This window comes from Condylura cristata, unplaced genomic scaffold, assembly GCF_000260355.1.
Source record: "Condylura cristata isolate star-nosed mole 26May11 unplaced genomic scaffold, ConCri1.0 scaffold00010, whole genome shotgun sequence".
In the NCBI taxonomy this organism is placed as follows: domain Eukaryota; kingdom Metazoa; phylum Chordata; class Mammalia; order Eulipotyphla; family Talpidae; genus Condylura; species Condylura cristata.
This window is the reverse complement of record NW_004567111.1, coordinates 52,970,415-52,982,664: the sequence shown is the minus strand read 5'-3', so window position 1 is coordinate 52,982,664 and position 12,250 is coordinate 52,970,415. Positions and strand designations below refer to the sequence as shown.

The 12,250-nt window shown below is 38.6% G+C and overlaps 1 protein-coding gene across 2 annotated transcripts in view; it reads right to left on the bottom strand.

Annotated features, from left to right (window-relative positions):
- The window catches only part of RCBTB1 (regulator of chromosome condensation (RCC1) and BTB (POZ) domain containing protein 1), a 32,893-nt gene that overhangs the window by 10,423 nt on the left and 10,220 nt on the right, over positions 1-12,250 (bottom strand). For both annotated transcript variants that reach the window (XM_012723316.1, XM_004680246.2), the window contains exons 4-9: positions 10,150-10,316; positions 7,520-7,678; positions 4,319-4,426; positions 3,785-3,927; positions 2,578-2,768; positions 172-298 (exon numbers count right to left, since the gene is read on the bottom strand). In XM_012723316.1, the coding sequence (XP_012578770.1) occupies positions 172-298; positions 2,578-2,768; positions 3,785-3,927; positions 4,319-4,426; positions 7,520-7,678; positions 10,150-10,316 (895 nt within the window). The remainder of the gene's footprint in view (positions 1-171; positions 299-2,577; positions 2,769-3,784; positions 3,928-4,318; positions 4,427-7,519; positions 7,679-10,149; positions 10,317-12,250) is intronic.

Sequence of the window (12,250 nt, the reverse complement as noted above, 5' to 3'; positions counted from 1 at the left end):
AAAAAAAAATGAGTGTGCACACAGACATGCAAAGCTCTTCAATTATAAATGGACTGATAATATCCAACAAAAATATTACATTATATTATTTCTTTATACTTCTAAGGCTATTTTTAATCAGTCCCTACTTTGTAAAAAAGATGAGTGATATCTCAAAGCTCATGTATATACCTGATTTTCAAGACAGCTTTATGGACATGAATATATTTCCCATCAATTCGAAACTTCAGGTCAGCAGTTTCTGGGCTATCAAACTCTTTCTTTAGTGACTCTGCAACTGTTAAAAAGTCTTCATGTTCTAAAGACAACAACACATTATTAATATAGAAAACTCAGGAAACATACTCATGATTTGAAAGACTTCAAAAAAGAAAAATTCTTTTAAAGAGTTTATACTAGATTTGAAAAGCCAATTTTACAATATTAAAATAAGTATCCTGCATTTGTAAACAACAAAACATATATATTTGTAAAGGTAAAATGCTCGTCTAATATTCTGTTAGACATTAAAATGTATATTTCTTTAAAAAAGAAAAATTTATAAGGTGTCCTTAATTATAGAACAACTAGCTCAATGCTTGGATGGTTCTCTTCTAAGGATAAGAATTTATCAGGTATTGACTGAAATACTAAAAACACTTTTGCTCATCTCTGGGTAGTTTCAAGGTGTTGATAAATTGAACCCAAGGAGTCTCAAAAAATAAACCCACCACTTTCTGGTAGTGCTAAGCAATCATGCTCTCACAGAGAAACCCTTTAATCTCTGTATATGAAATCAAATTATTCTCAACCATAGAAATTAGTGTACAAACAATAAACCTTAAAAGCAAAGCAAATTTGCTTAGTAGCAATGTATATTCAAAGTCAACAAAAATATTCTCTATTGCCTGATAAGGAGAATAACTGTTATGATTATATGTAAGTGAAATTGTGTTATTATAAAGAAAAGTAGTATAAAGAAAAATATTATAGTCAAGAAACCTGAGGACATTCAACCTTTGTTGTTTGACAGTGACTAGCAAGGTAGCTATTCTTAGGCATACCCCAGGACCATGAAGCTGGTCACCTAGTGACAGCTGAGACACTTAACAGTATTGCAAAACTGGCCTTCAATATCAACTGCTGAGCAACCCAAGTCCCTTGCTTGTCAAGAGTTACATTAATTTTCAAGCACAGAGCATCCTGCCCATTTATTCCCTCTGAATACAAATGAAAGAATAACTTAGCATACATTGGTAAGAGAATAGAAATGAATAAAAAAATTTTAAAAAGTAAAGTCATCTTGTTAATGGCTCAGTTTTTATGACATCTTAACAATTTTGATGAATAATGGACTTGTGAAGATGACAATATTCAAATAAGGGACAGATTACATCATCCCTCACCCTGAATTACTATCCTTTACCATGACTCTGTATTTGAGATTGGTTGAAATAAAGTGGAGATGACATACCATCTTAAAAACTGTAAGTTTTCATTTAAAACTTATTTTTGGTCTATACTATATTCAATCATGTAATAAATTTAGTATGACAAAACCACTTAGGAACAGGTTATGCAAACAAATATTTGGACATGAATGTTCATAACACTATTCACAATAGTCAAAATGTGGACATCCAAATGTCCAACAGATAAATGGACAAATAAAATGTGACATACACATAAAACGGAATATTACTCAGTCACTTAAAAAAATGAAGTATCTACAACATGGATGGATCTCCAAGTATTAAAGAAACCAAATACAAAAAGTTGTATATGTATCATTTCACTGATAGGAAACACCCAGAATAGGCAAATACACAGATAAAAAAGGAACTTCCTGCCAGGGTTTGGGAGAGACCGAGAATGCAGAATGACTGCATAATGAATACAGAGTTTTCTTTTAGGATGATGAAATGTTTTAGAATTTGTTTAAGCGCTCAAAAACAGATTTGTGGGTCAAAAAAATGTCATATATTTACTCAGCAATCAAAAAAGGTAAACTTATATCATATGGCACCATGGGTGCAGCTGGAAAGGATTAAGCCAAGTGAAATAAATCAGAAGGAGTACTGTAAATACTAATGGTTCCACTTACATGAGAAATAGAGAAATCAAACTAAGAGCCAGACAAAGACAAACTTTAAACCAACTCTTGAAAACTGACAGATGATATGAGGTTTGTGGTGGGGAGCGCAAGTGAGAGGGGACAAAACCACAAACACAAAACTAGTAAGTATGTGAAATAATGGCACTTCAATATCAACAAAAATAAGCTGAAAAATAAAACATTGTACAACATTGCAAATGAACTAAATATCTGAACACTTAAAATGGTTACTTTTTATATAGATAAATTCACCTCCACTATAGGGAATGCACTTAAGGGAAGAAAATGGTAAGTCCATGTAAGATTTCATTAGATATTGTAAACTATATTATGCACATCTAGCTTGGGGAGAGGTGTAAAAGCTAATGGAGAATAAAATACTCTAAAACTTGAAATAGCTCACAGCAGCAATATGCAAGCAAACTGGCCAGAGGACAGTAACGATGGGCACTCCTGGTGGGCGCAGCCCTGACTGTTCTTACCCACGGACAGGAGGCGCCACGAGACGGCGGGGGTGGCAAAGCAGGCGAACACGTCGTCGGTGCAGGAGAAGTGGGTGAGGTGCGGCAGGATCACCGACTGGCCCCGGCACTGGCCCCACATGTACACGTGCCCGCCCTGGGTCTTGGCAGCCGAGGTGTGGGCAGAGTGGCAGGCTGCGATCTCTACCACCCTATAACATTTTAAGAAAATGCATGCTTTATACAGTTAAGAAAAAGGATTGCTAAAATACATCACCTTCCTTCTGTTTCAGAGAAGCCCCACAGCACACCACACAAGGTAAATGTGAAGTTCATGCTTTGAGCACTTCAAAACACCATCCAAGACCCAAGGATATTAGCTGCCAGTAATGTAGACAAAACCAAAAGACCAGTGCAAGAGTTACATGTTTCTCCCTTCCTGGATCATTCACTGCTTATCCTAACCTCATTCTGAGTTAGGATAGTGTACACTATTGAGGAAAACTTGGAAATGGTGACTAGAAACTAAAGTAAATTGGAAGGTGGACAGTGACAGTGCTGGGGGCTTAGAGTAGTAAAGAAATACTGCCTTTGTGCACCATTTTCTCACAAACACAACTTGTCCTGTCACTCCCTGCCATCAGAGCGGGGAATGATGATACTGGTCTAGGGGTCACAAATTCAGACCATCCCAATCCATGTGCACATCAAGCCAAAGTTGGTCTGTTTCTCAGTATGATTCTTAGGCAAGGGCCCAAGAGTCTAAAGTGAACACTCTGAAACTTAATGCATAAGACCACACAATGTGGCTGAGTGACATTAAGCATCTATTCCAATAATATACGTTAAATTAAATCAATACGTAAATAGATAATGGCCTTTCAAGGGCAGTTTCAAGAAAACTAAAACTGTTTTAGCTGGCTCAAAGAAAAAAATTGCATGGCACTTTCAACTGAAAATGGTGATGGACCTTAATTTACCTCCCTAGTAAATGAGCAAGAAGTGTAGGAATTACACTAAGGTACACCTAGCTTCTCAATCACCAGGGATTATTTTAGAAAATGACCTAAGAATCACATTAACCCTGTGTTCATTCTGCTGGTACTCAAACTCTTTTGTACAAAATGAGAATGTTAATAAACAGAGAGTTACAAAGCCAAACACCAGAGCTCTAGCACAACAGTCCCAAGTCCACACACACTCCCAAGACATGGTACAGCCAAGTTACCTTTCTTTCTCCACCATGATGTGTGCTGGGCTTAGCAGGTTATTTTTATTGCCAGTTCCCAGCTGCCCATACGTGTTAGCTCCCCAGGCATAGAGCAAGCCCTCATCTGTTAGTGCTAGAGTGTGTGCATAGCCGCAGACAATCTGCAAGTAAATTTAAATGGTTACCACAAACAGGAAAACAGGAAGGGCAGGGAAACGTCTACTTCAGATTACAGCCAGCTTCTGCAGAATGCCAATTCACCAGCAGGTGTGGACTGACATTTTCTGGCATATTGAAAAAGCATTAGAAAAGGCTAAACCTGAGAGTCCTGGATTTTCTGATCACTTTTTAAATGCTAATCAAGACTGTTTGGCCCACCATGGTACTCCCCCACATCATGGGAATTTGTGAAGGATGTGATATTTAGTGTGGAAAATGGAGGCACTGGTATTACTCACAAAAATGTACTAACGAGTAAATCTCCAGTTATTTCTCCATATCAGAGCAAGGGAGACAGGCAGAGATTAGAAGCTAAATGTCTACCACACGTACCTGGTTCACACACACGCTGTGCAAAGCCGCCACTCTCACGGGTGTCAGCTGATTACCGTTGTTTCCCAAGCCCAACTGACCATTGCCATTGTAACCCCAGCCATACACCTTAGAAAGAGAAGGGAGAGAATGGACTTTTACAAGGGCTCATATAAAGGGAAAAATTAAGATGTAGCTCATCTAGACAAACCTGGTATTTTTCATTTCCAATTCCTACTCTCTAGCCTTTGGGATGGAACCCAACTGATGCCCAAATAGAAGATATTTTAGGGGTGAGAGAATCCGGCATCAGTTCTCACTCAAAACTTAGTAGATCGATAGAAGTGGGCAAATAACTAATTCTTGTTTTATACACAAGGAAACTGAGGTTAATTATCAAGCACCTACTAAATGTCATACATTGTGAACAATATTTGCAGCTTTTTTTTTGTAGTCATGTGGCAAGTGCTTAATGAGTGATATAACTATCAGGAGTAGTTAGCGATAGGAAGAAAGCTCAGGTAAGACTTTTCAGAAAGTGGAGACCTGAGCAGAGTGAAGGATGAATGCAGGTGAAGATTTTCCAGCAACAGGCACAGAATGTGTTAGAGGCAGGTTTGCTGAGGTAGAAGTTGGCAGGGGAAAATCTAGAAGGAAAGTCAGGTCCATGAGGGATAAAATTACAAAAAAAAGCCAAAAAAACAGGGAAGGTGGAATGCACATGTGGACATCTGGCTGAAATACTTCAAAACAGAGACTAACATAATTAAGTTTGCATTTTGGAAAGATCAGGGCAGAGCTGGGCATGGGACTGGCAGAAGCGTTAATAGTTTAGGACATGTGTGGGACACGGGGGAAAGCGCTGGCCAGGAATGCAATAAAGGTCCAGCCCAAACAAGAAATCCACAATGTGTGGGCCTCATGACCCAGGGCAATACAGGGCAAAGGGCATCATGTAGGACTTTTCAGGGCAACATGACAGAAAGGAAAAGGAGACACAGACTTTGGGGAAGTAGCAAAAGCTGGCTAAATGCACTTTCAAAGTCAGGAGTGTAGTATGTTTGAACTTGCTGCACAGAAAGTTGGCATGAGCTGTCTGTCACAAACTGTTCTTAAAAGATTTATTTATTTATACATACAGAATTGGGATACAGGCCAGAGATGTGGGGGATGAGAGGATTCACCAGAGATAATGAGGAGAGCAGAACAGGCAGATGGCCTGAAATACACTGCTGAGGGGAGCAGCAGGCGGGTCAGGAGAGATCTGCCACGCCATGTGGGTCACCCCCCTGGCCGGGGATTGAACTCCTGATGCAGTGGCTGTAACAGCTTCATAGTGCCCTAACTCATGCTACCAGGGAGGGCCTGAGCTGTCACAATTTTTAAGGGAATACGCCCTGACCCAGAAATTCTATTTCTGGGAACTGTTAGAGAAACACTTGCATAAGTGCACAAAGAGACATAACGAGTCACAGTTTTTAACCATCATCAGCAACACTGTGTATAACAGCAATTGCAACTTTTCTTCAGTAGAGTTCTGGAATTGGGTGATTACACAAGGAAAGCTAAGCAGCCATATATGAAGTGCAACTACAAGTGGTCTAAGAATAGATTCATGTAAAACATATTAAGCAGGGAAGGTGCAGAATGGCAGAGAAAAGGAGTAGATATAATAACCCATTATTTAAAAGGTAACTATGCTCAACCATATGTAATTATTTACAAAAGAAAGTCCCAAACAATACAAATCAAACTATAAGAAAGGATTTATCTTAACATGTTTCTTTTGTCTTCTTTTGTTAAAATAACCACATAATAATTTTTAAAATAAATTTATTCTAAAAAATAATGGAGAAGTGAAGGATATTAGAATAAAGGGTGGAATGATTATCCCTAGGAATTATGAACTCATTCAGGATTATATCAGAACTGATTCAGAAAGTTAACTTGGTGAGCATTCAGTAAACTCCGACAGGTTCTAGTACTCCAGTGTAGGGCACCTGATTCTGTATCCAAGGAATCACCTTTGTGTAATTAACTTTCATGCACTAAAATATGCAAAGATTGTAACAGATCCACTTATATAGAAGTTGCAACCAGAATAATTTTATAGAAATTATCACCAGCTCTAAAGTGAGCTCAGTAGATGGTAACTGAAAGATGGGTTGTGGTTGTTATTTTTTGTTTGTTTGTTTGTTTTTTTTTAAAGATTTATTTATTCATACAGAACTGGGGTACAGGCCAGAGGCTCAGGGACGGTGAGAGGCTTCACCAGAGACAGAGTGGGGAGCAGAACAGGCAGATCGACGAAGTACACTGCTGAGGGGAGCAGCGGGCGGGTCAGGAGAGGTCTGGCTCGCCATGTGGTCTCCTCCGGGGCAGGCGGCAGGCGGGAATCGAACTCATACGGAAGTGGCTTCAGATTCTCAGTGCTGTGCTTTAACCCGCTGCGCCACCAGGGAGGGCCTGTGGTTGTTATTTTTAAAGATTTATTTATTTATGCATACAAGAGCTGTGGTGTAGGTCAGAGGTGCAGAAGGTGAGAGGATTCACCAAAGACAGAGTAGGGAGCAGAACAGGCAGAATGGCAGAAATAAGATGTTGAGGGGAGCAACAGGTGAGACAGGAGAGGTTTGCTGTACTATGTGGGTTAGCAACCTGACCAGGGATAGAATTTGTGCCCCAGTGGCTGCTGATAGCTTGGTATTGCTGACATTAATCACTTACACCACCAGGGAGGTTGCTTAAGTGGTTAACAAGCAGGACAAAAATTCATGCTTTTACAAGTTGCTTCCTCCTGTGAGCAAACATTCTAGATGTAGGGACATAAAGAAACTTCATGCCCACTAAAGTCAGGTCTGCTTATAAACACCATAGGCTAGGTCAGAGTGCTTAGTTGATTTTTTAACTTGGAAGAGAAAGGCAGCATCAAATGCTTTAGTCCATTACATTAAATGACAAATACAAACTTATAAGCATTAGACTATCTGAATCATACACACCACCATCACACATCCCCCACCCACTACCACCAAAGAAACTTAAATGCATCAGGATCTTTACTTACAAGTAAATCTTGGAATTCAAAAAATGATACTAATGAGCAAATATCCTCTGCTTATTTGCTCTGTCAGTAAGCAGGGAACTATCAAAAGAAAGCACACATGCTTCCATAACATTTCATTGAAAGAGGAAGGGAAGGAGAACACAGAGACAGCTCACCTCACCATTGTCCAGTACAGCCATGGATGACGTCTGGCCACAAGCAATGCCAACTACCCTCTTAATATGTAAACAGTTTGTAACTTTTCGGGGAGTTGGTTGATTTGCTGTAGATCCTGATCCCACCTGGCCACAGTTGTTATATCCCCAAGCAAACACCTACATAAGAGAAACAAAAAGAAAAAGAACGATGCAGTGAAAATGCTACTTCTAGGACACATCATGATCAAGGAAAAAAAAAACCTATTTAATGGGCATTTAGAACGTGCTAAATGGCTCTACATATTTTATATGCATTAATCTCCTTAATCCCCATAGTAATCCTGTAAGGTTACCCTAGCAAGATACTGTTATTAATCATTCCCACTTTATATATAAAAATGGAAACACAAAGAGATTAAGTAATTTATTTGAGGATCTACTCCTAGTAAGCAGTAGGAGTGGAATTTGATCCCAAGCAATGCAGCTGTGTTCCTAACCACTGTGCAACACTGCCTCTATAGTTATGGCAGATATATGTGCATGTGTGTATATACTTAATCAGGCATCAACAGGAAATGAATTATATGCCACATAAGAATTGGTGATGTGAAAAACCTGTTTAATTCTTTGGGTACAAATACTCTTTTTTCTCATGGAAATCTTTTGAAACCATACAGTGTTTTTTTTCTTTTCTTACTAATCACCAATATCGGACTTACATAACATTTGCTGATGACTCAGGACCATCATGGTTATAATTACTAATCACAGCGCCACATTATGACACATTAGCGCTCACAAGTACTAAAGAGATGCTCATCCCTACAGAAGTGACATCAGGTTGCTAAGGCTATTCTTGGCAGTATTTTCTCTGAGCTCTCATTTGCCAGCTTCAAGCAGTTCTCCTCAACTGTACCTCACTTACTTTTGGCCTGTGATATCAGCTGTGACCTGAAACCAAGGATGTAAAGGTTAGAGGTACAAACAGATGTCCAAGACAGCTAAAATCTACTAACAAAGATGAAAAACAACAACAACAACAAAAACCACTTTAACTGATCCTATCAAACAGTAGTGTGGCCAGAAAGAAGAGTTAGGAGGTAGGGGATATTGGCATTAGAGGAAATAACTTCCTCCAATACTACTGGCATTTCTTAGGTCCTGTCTTTCATCTGCCTGCAAGAGGTGGTCCTCACATACCTTGAGTTCTCACTCCACAGCTTGTTCTTTCTTTTGCTACCACTTTTTGTCTAAGTTCACACATCTGATGCTGCCCAAAGCAAAAACAGTAAAACCCACTGCAATGTCTTAAAATAATATGTGCTACAGGTTCACTTCACAGCTACACAAGAAATAACCTGTAACACTTCCTAAAAGTGGATTCACAGGAATACCAGCTATAATAATGCAAATATTTAGCATAATTACCCAAGCAACATATGCTTAAAGTCAAAATAAACCAGGAAAGGCTGCTTACAAATCAGTGAGTTCTAGACAATCATTCTGTTGTTCTTCTCAAATATCCTAAGTTTCCATGCAATGCATCTGCCTGTTATTTTTAAAATGGAGTCTGTGATTCCACTAACCAAGGCAAAAACTAGGAAACTGGATTCCAGGGTAGAAGGCCAGTAGGCAAGACCTGTTCCAGCACACCACAGCCATAAAACTAAGTCTTCTGGCCAATTTATTCATAACTGGTCCTATTTAGTAAAATCGTTGTAATACCACTGAACGGCTTTAAACAGGAGACAATATGACTAAATTTGTGTTGTGGAAATCACAGGAGTACAGAAAAGTAGAACTGAACAGGTAGGTCAATGAAAAAGCTATGGAATAAAAGCAAACATGATCCTCTTCCAAAAGCCCAGCAGATGATAAGACTGACCTAAGGTTATGGAGATAAAGATGGAAAAAATGATACAGGAGATTAAGAAGGTGAAATCAATAGATCAATGGTTAAGCTCAGCAATGAACCTGGGTCTGAACAAATGGAATAGTATGTGCTGGAATGCTGGTAAAGTTATTTTCCATTCCATAATTACATTTACTGAAAAACAAGCACAGACCTTAAGGAAAAGGATCATTAAATTTAACAAAGGAGAGAAAACTACCACACTTTAACAAGTACAAATACAGTCATTATTTTTTTAAGCAAGGTATTTTCATAAGAGCCTTAAAAAGTGGAAACAAGCTAAATGTCTAATGGCACATAAATGGATAAGCAAAATGTGGTATGTACCTACATTGGAATATTATTGTTCAGACTTAAAAAGGAAATTCTGACACATGCTACAATATAGGTGAAGACTGAAGACAGGATGCTATCTTGTGAAAATCCTGTCACAAGATAGATACTGTCTGATTCCACGCACATGCACACCTAGAATGGTCAAATTCATAGGGACAAAAAGTAAAACGGTGTTTGCGGAGGGCTGGAGAAGGGGGAAATGGGGACATCTTTGTTTAATTGGCACAGAATTTCATAGAAAGAGAGGCATTCTATGGGTGGGTAGTGGTAGCACAACAAAATGAATGTACCTAACATCACTGCACTCTAAACTTAAGAACAGTTAAGATGTAAATTTGATATACTGTGTATATCAAATGTTACTAGAATTTAAAACTAAACAGTGAAACAGTGAGCTTACCTCTCCATCAGCTGCCAGAGCCATTGAGTGATGTGAGCCGCAAGCCACTTCAACTACTTGCTTGATCAAGAGATTGGTGCAGACTTGAATGGGAGCAATGCCTTGGTTGGTTGTCCCATTCCCCAGCTGGCTATATCCATTGTGGCCCCACGCATAAACAACTCCATCTATACAAAGGGGTCACACACAACAAATCAGCTCCAAGGAGAAATGGTTACTCCTGTGCTTTCTTCCCCAAATTTTGTGTAACTACAATAATTCTCCACATTACTTTCTTTTATAGTGCCCCCCTCCCAATAAAGTAACCTCTGATAGAGGAAAAGAAAGGAATGGGTTAGAAAAAAGTAGATGCAAAATCATTAAAGAAAGGATTTCGTTTTATTGCAGAGATCAGCTTTATGCTCAGAAGTAAAAGTTTATATATACAAAAATAGACCTTCTAAATACTTTGATTCATTTTAATAGTTTCTGTGTAAAGTGTCAAGAAAAAGGCAGAAGACACAGGAAAGCTTGACACTAATCTTTACTATCACTTTACCAAATACCAAGTTTCAGGGAACCCCTGCATATGTGTGTGTGTGTGTCAGGAGCTTGCAAAGCACAGAGGAAAGAGGTTATATCATTTTACATACTACTGGGTTGTTGGAAAAGTCATGATGTAGTTTTTCTATGTTTTTCAAGCAAAATGCATTATCATGACTTTCCTGGCAATCCAATGTACTCAATAATCAGAGTTTCATTCTATTTATTGGCATAAAAAATCTGGCTGAATTTTAAAATTTTTTTAATGATGCTATCTTTTGGAAATTGGGATAAAGGTAACTTTTCTGTTTCATGTCCTTTTCTGGAACTATAATTTCATGCATTTTTATTAAGGGCAGATATTCCCAAGTTATACACATTTCTCATGTCTTTCCCACAGTAATAAAACTTCCCAGCCTACTAAGGATGATCTAGACCTGGCAACAATGACATCCATGAGCAATAGCAGAAATTCCAGTGTTACTGTCTGGCTGGTGGTTCTGACAACCATCTCCAACCAGGGAAAGTTACACATATTTATGAATGTTTCTGAGTACCTGCTCTAGAATGACTACAACCAACAAAATCTAGGGTCCTCTTCTAAACCAAAGATCAAAGGAGCCTCTGATATGTGTCTCACAGTTTTCCTTATTACAGAAATTATGACAGGAAATTATTCAGTAGTATGAGGCTCAAGGTTGAAAGTATAAAACCTAAATAAAAAGGTTCACGGTATTATGTTAAAGTTATATCAAAAGATAAAAATATCCAAAGAGAAATGTTATAACTCCTGAAAGACAGATAAGCTTGAACAATAGAAACATATACCTTGATATTGTATAAAAATACTAAGTATCATGACTATGGTAATCTTTCCTAAAAAAAAAAACAAAACAGAAAACCCAATTTTTAAAAAGAGCAGCAAGAAAACAGCTAACTCAAACAGTTACTAAAGGCTATAGAAAGTTTCTCAAGATTAATATTAGGACATCAGCAGAAAGATAAACCAATAGGACGGAATTCAAAAGTTTGGAAATAGACTAGTTGCATATGACACTAAAAGCTGCATCAGATGGGGGGAAATGAACTTTTTACAAGTTAGGTTGAGATAAACAGGTAGTCACAATGAAAGACAGAGTCATTCCTGCAACCCAACACTATGATAATCTTCCAATGAGCCAGAAATTTACATATAAAAAATAAAATTGCTTAAGGTTAGAAGGAAAACATCAGTGAATTCCTCTCTAGCCTGAGCAAACCGTGATTCAAAATCCAGGGATGAAATTTTTTTTTTTTCAAAGATTTATTTATTTATGGACACAGAACTGGGGTATAGGCCAGAGGTACAGGGGCGGTGAGAGGATTCACAGAGACAGAATGGGGAGCAGAACAGGTAGATCGATGAAGCACACTGCTGAGGGGAGCAGCGGGCAGTCAGGAGAGGTCTGCCACGCCATGTGGTCACCTCCGGGGCGGGCGGGGATCAAACTCATATAATTCATGCGGAAGTGGCTTTAGCTTCTTAGTGCTGTGTTTTAATCCACTGCACCACCACGGAGGGCCCAGGAACGATTTCTTT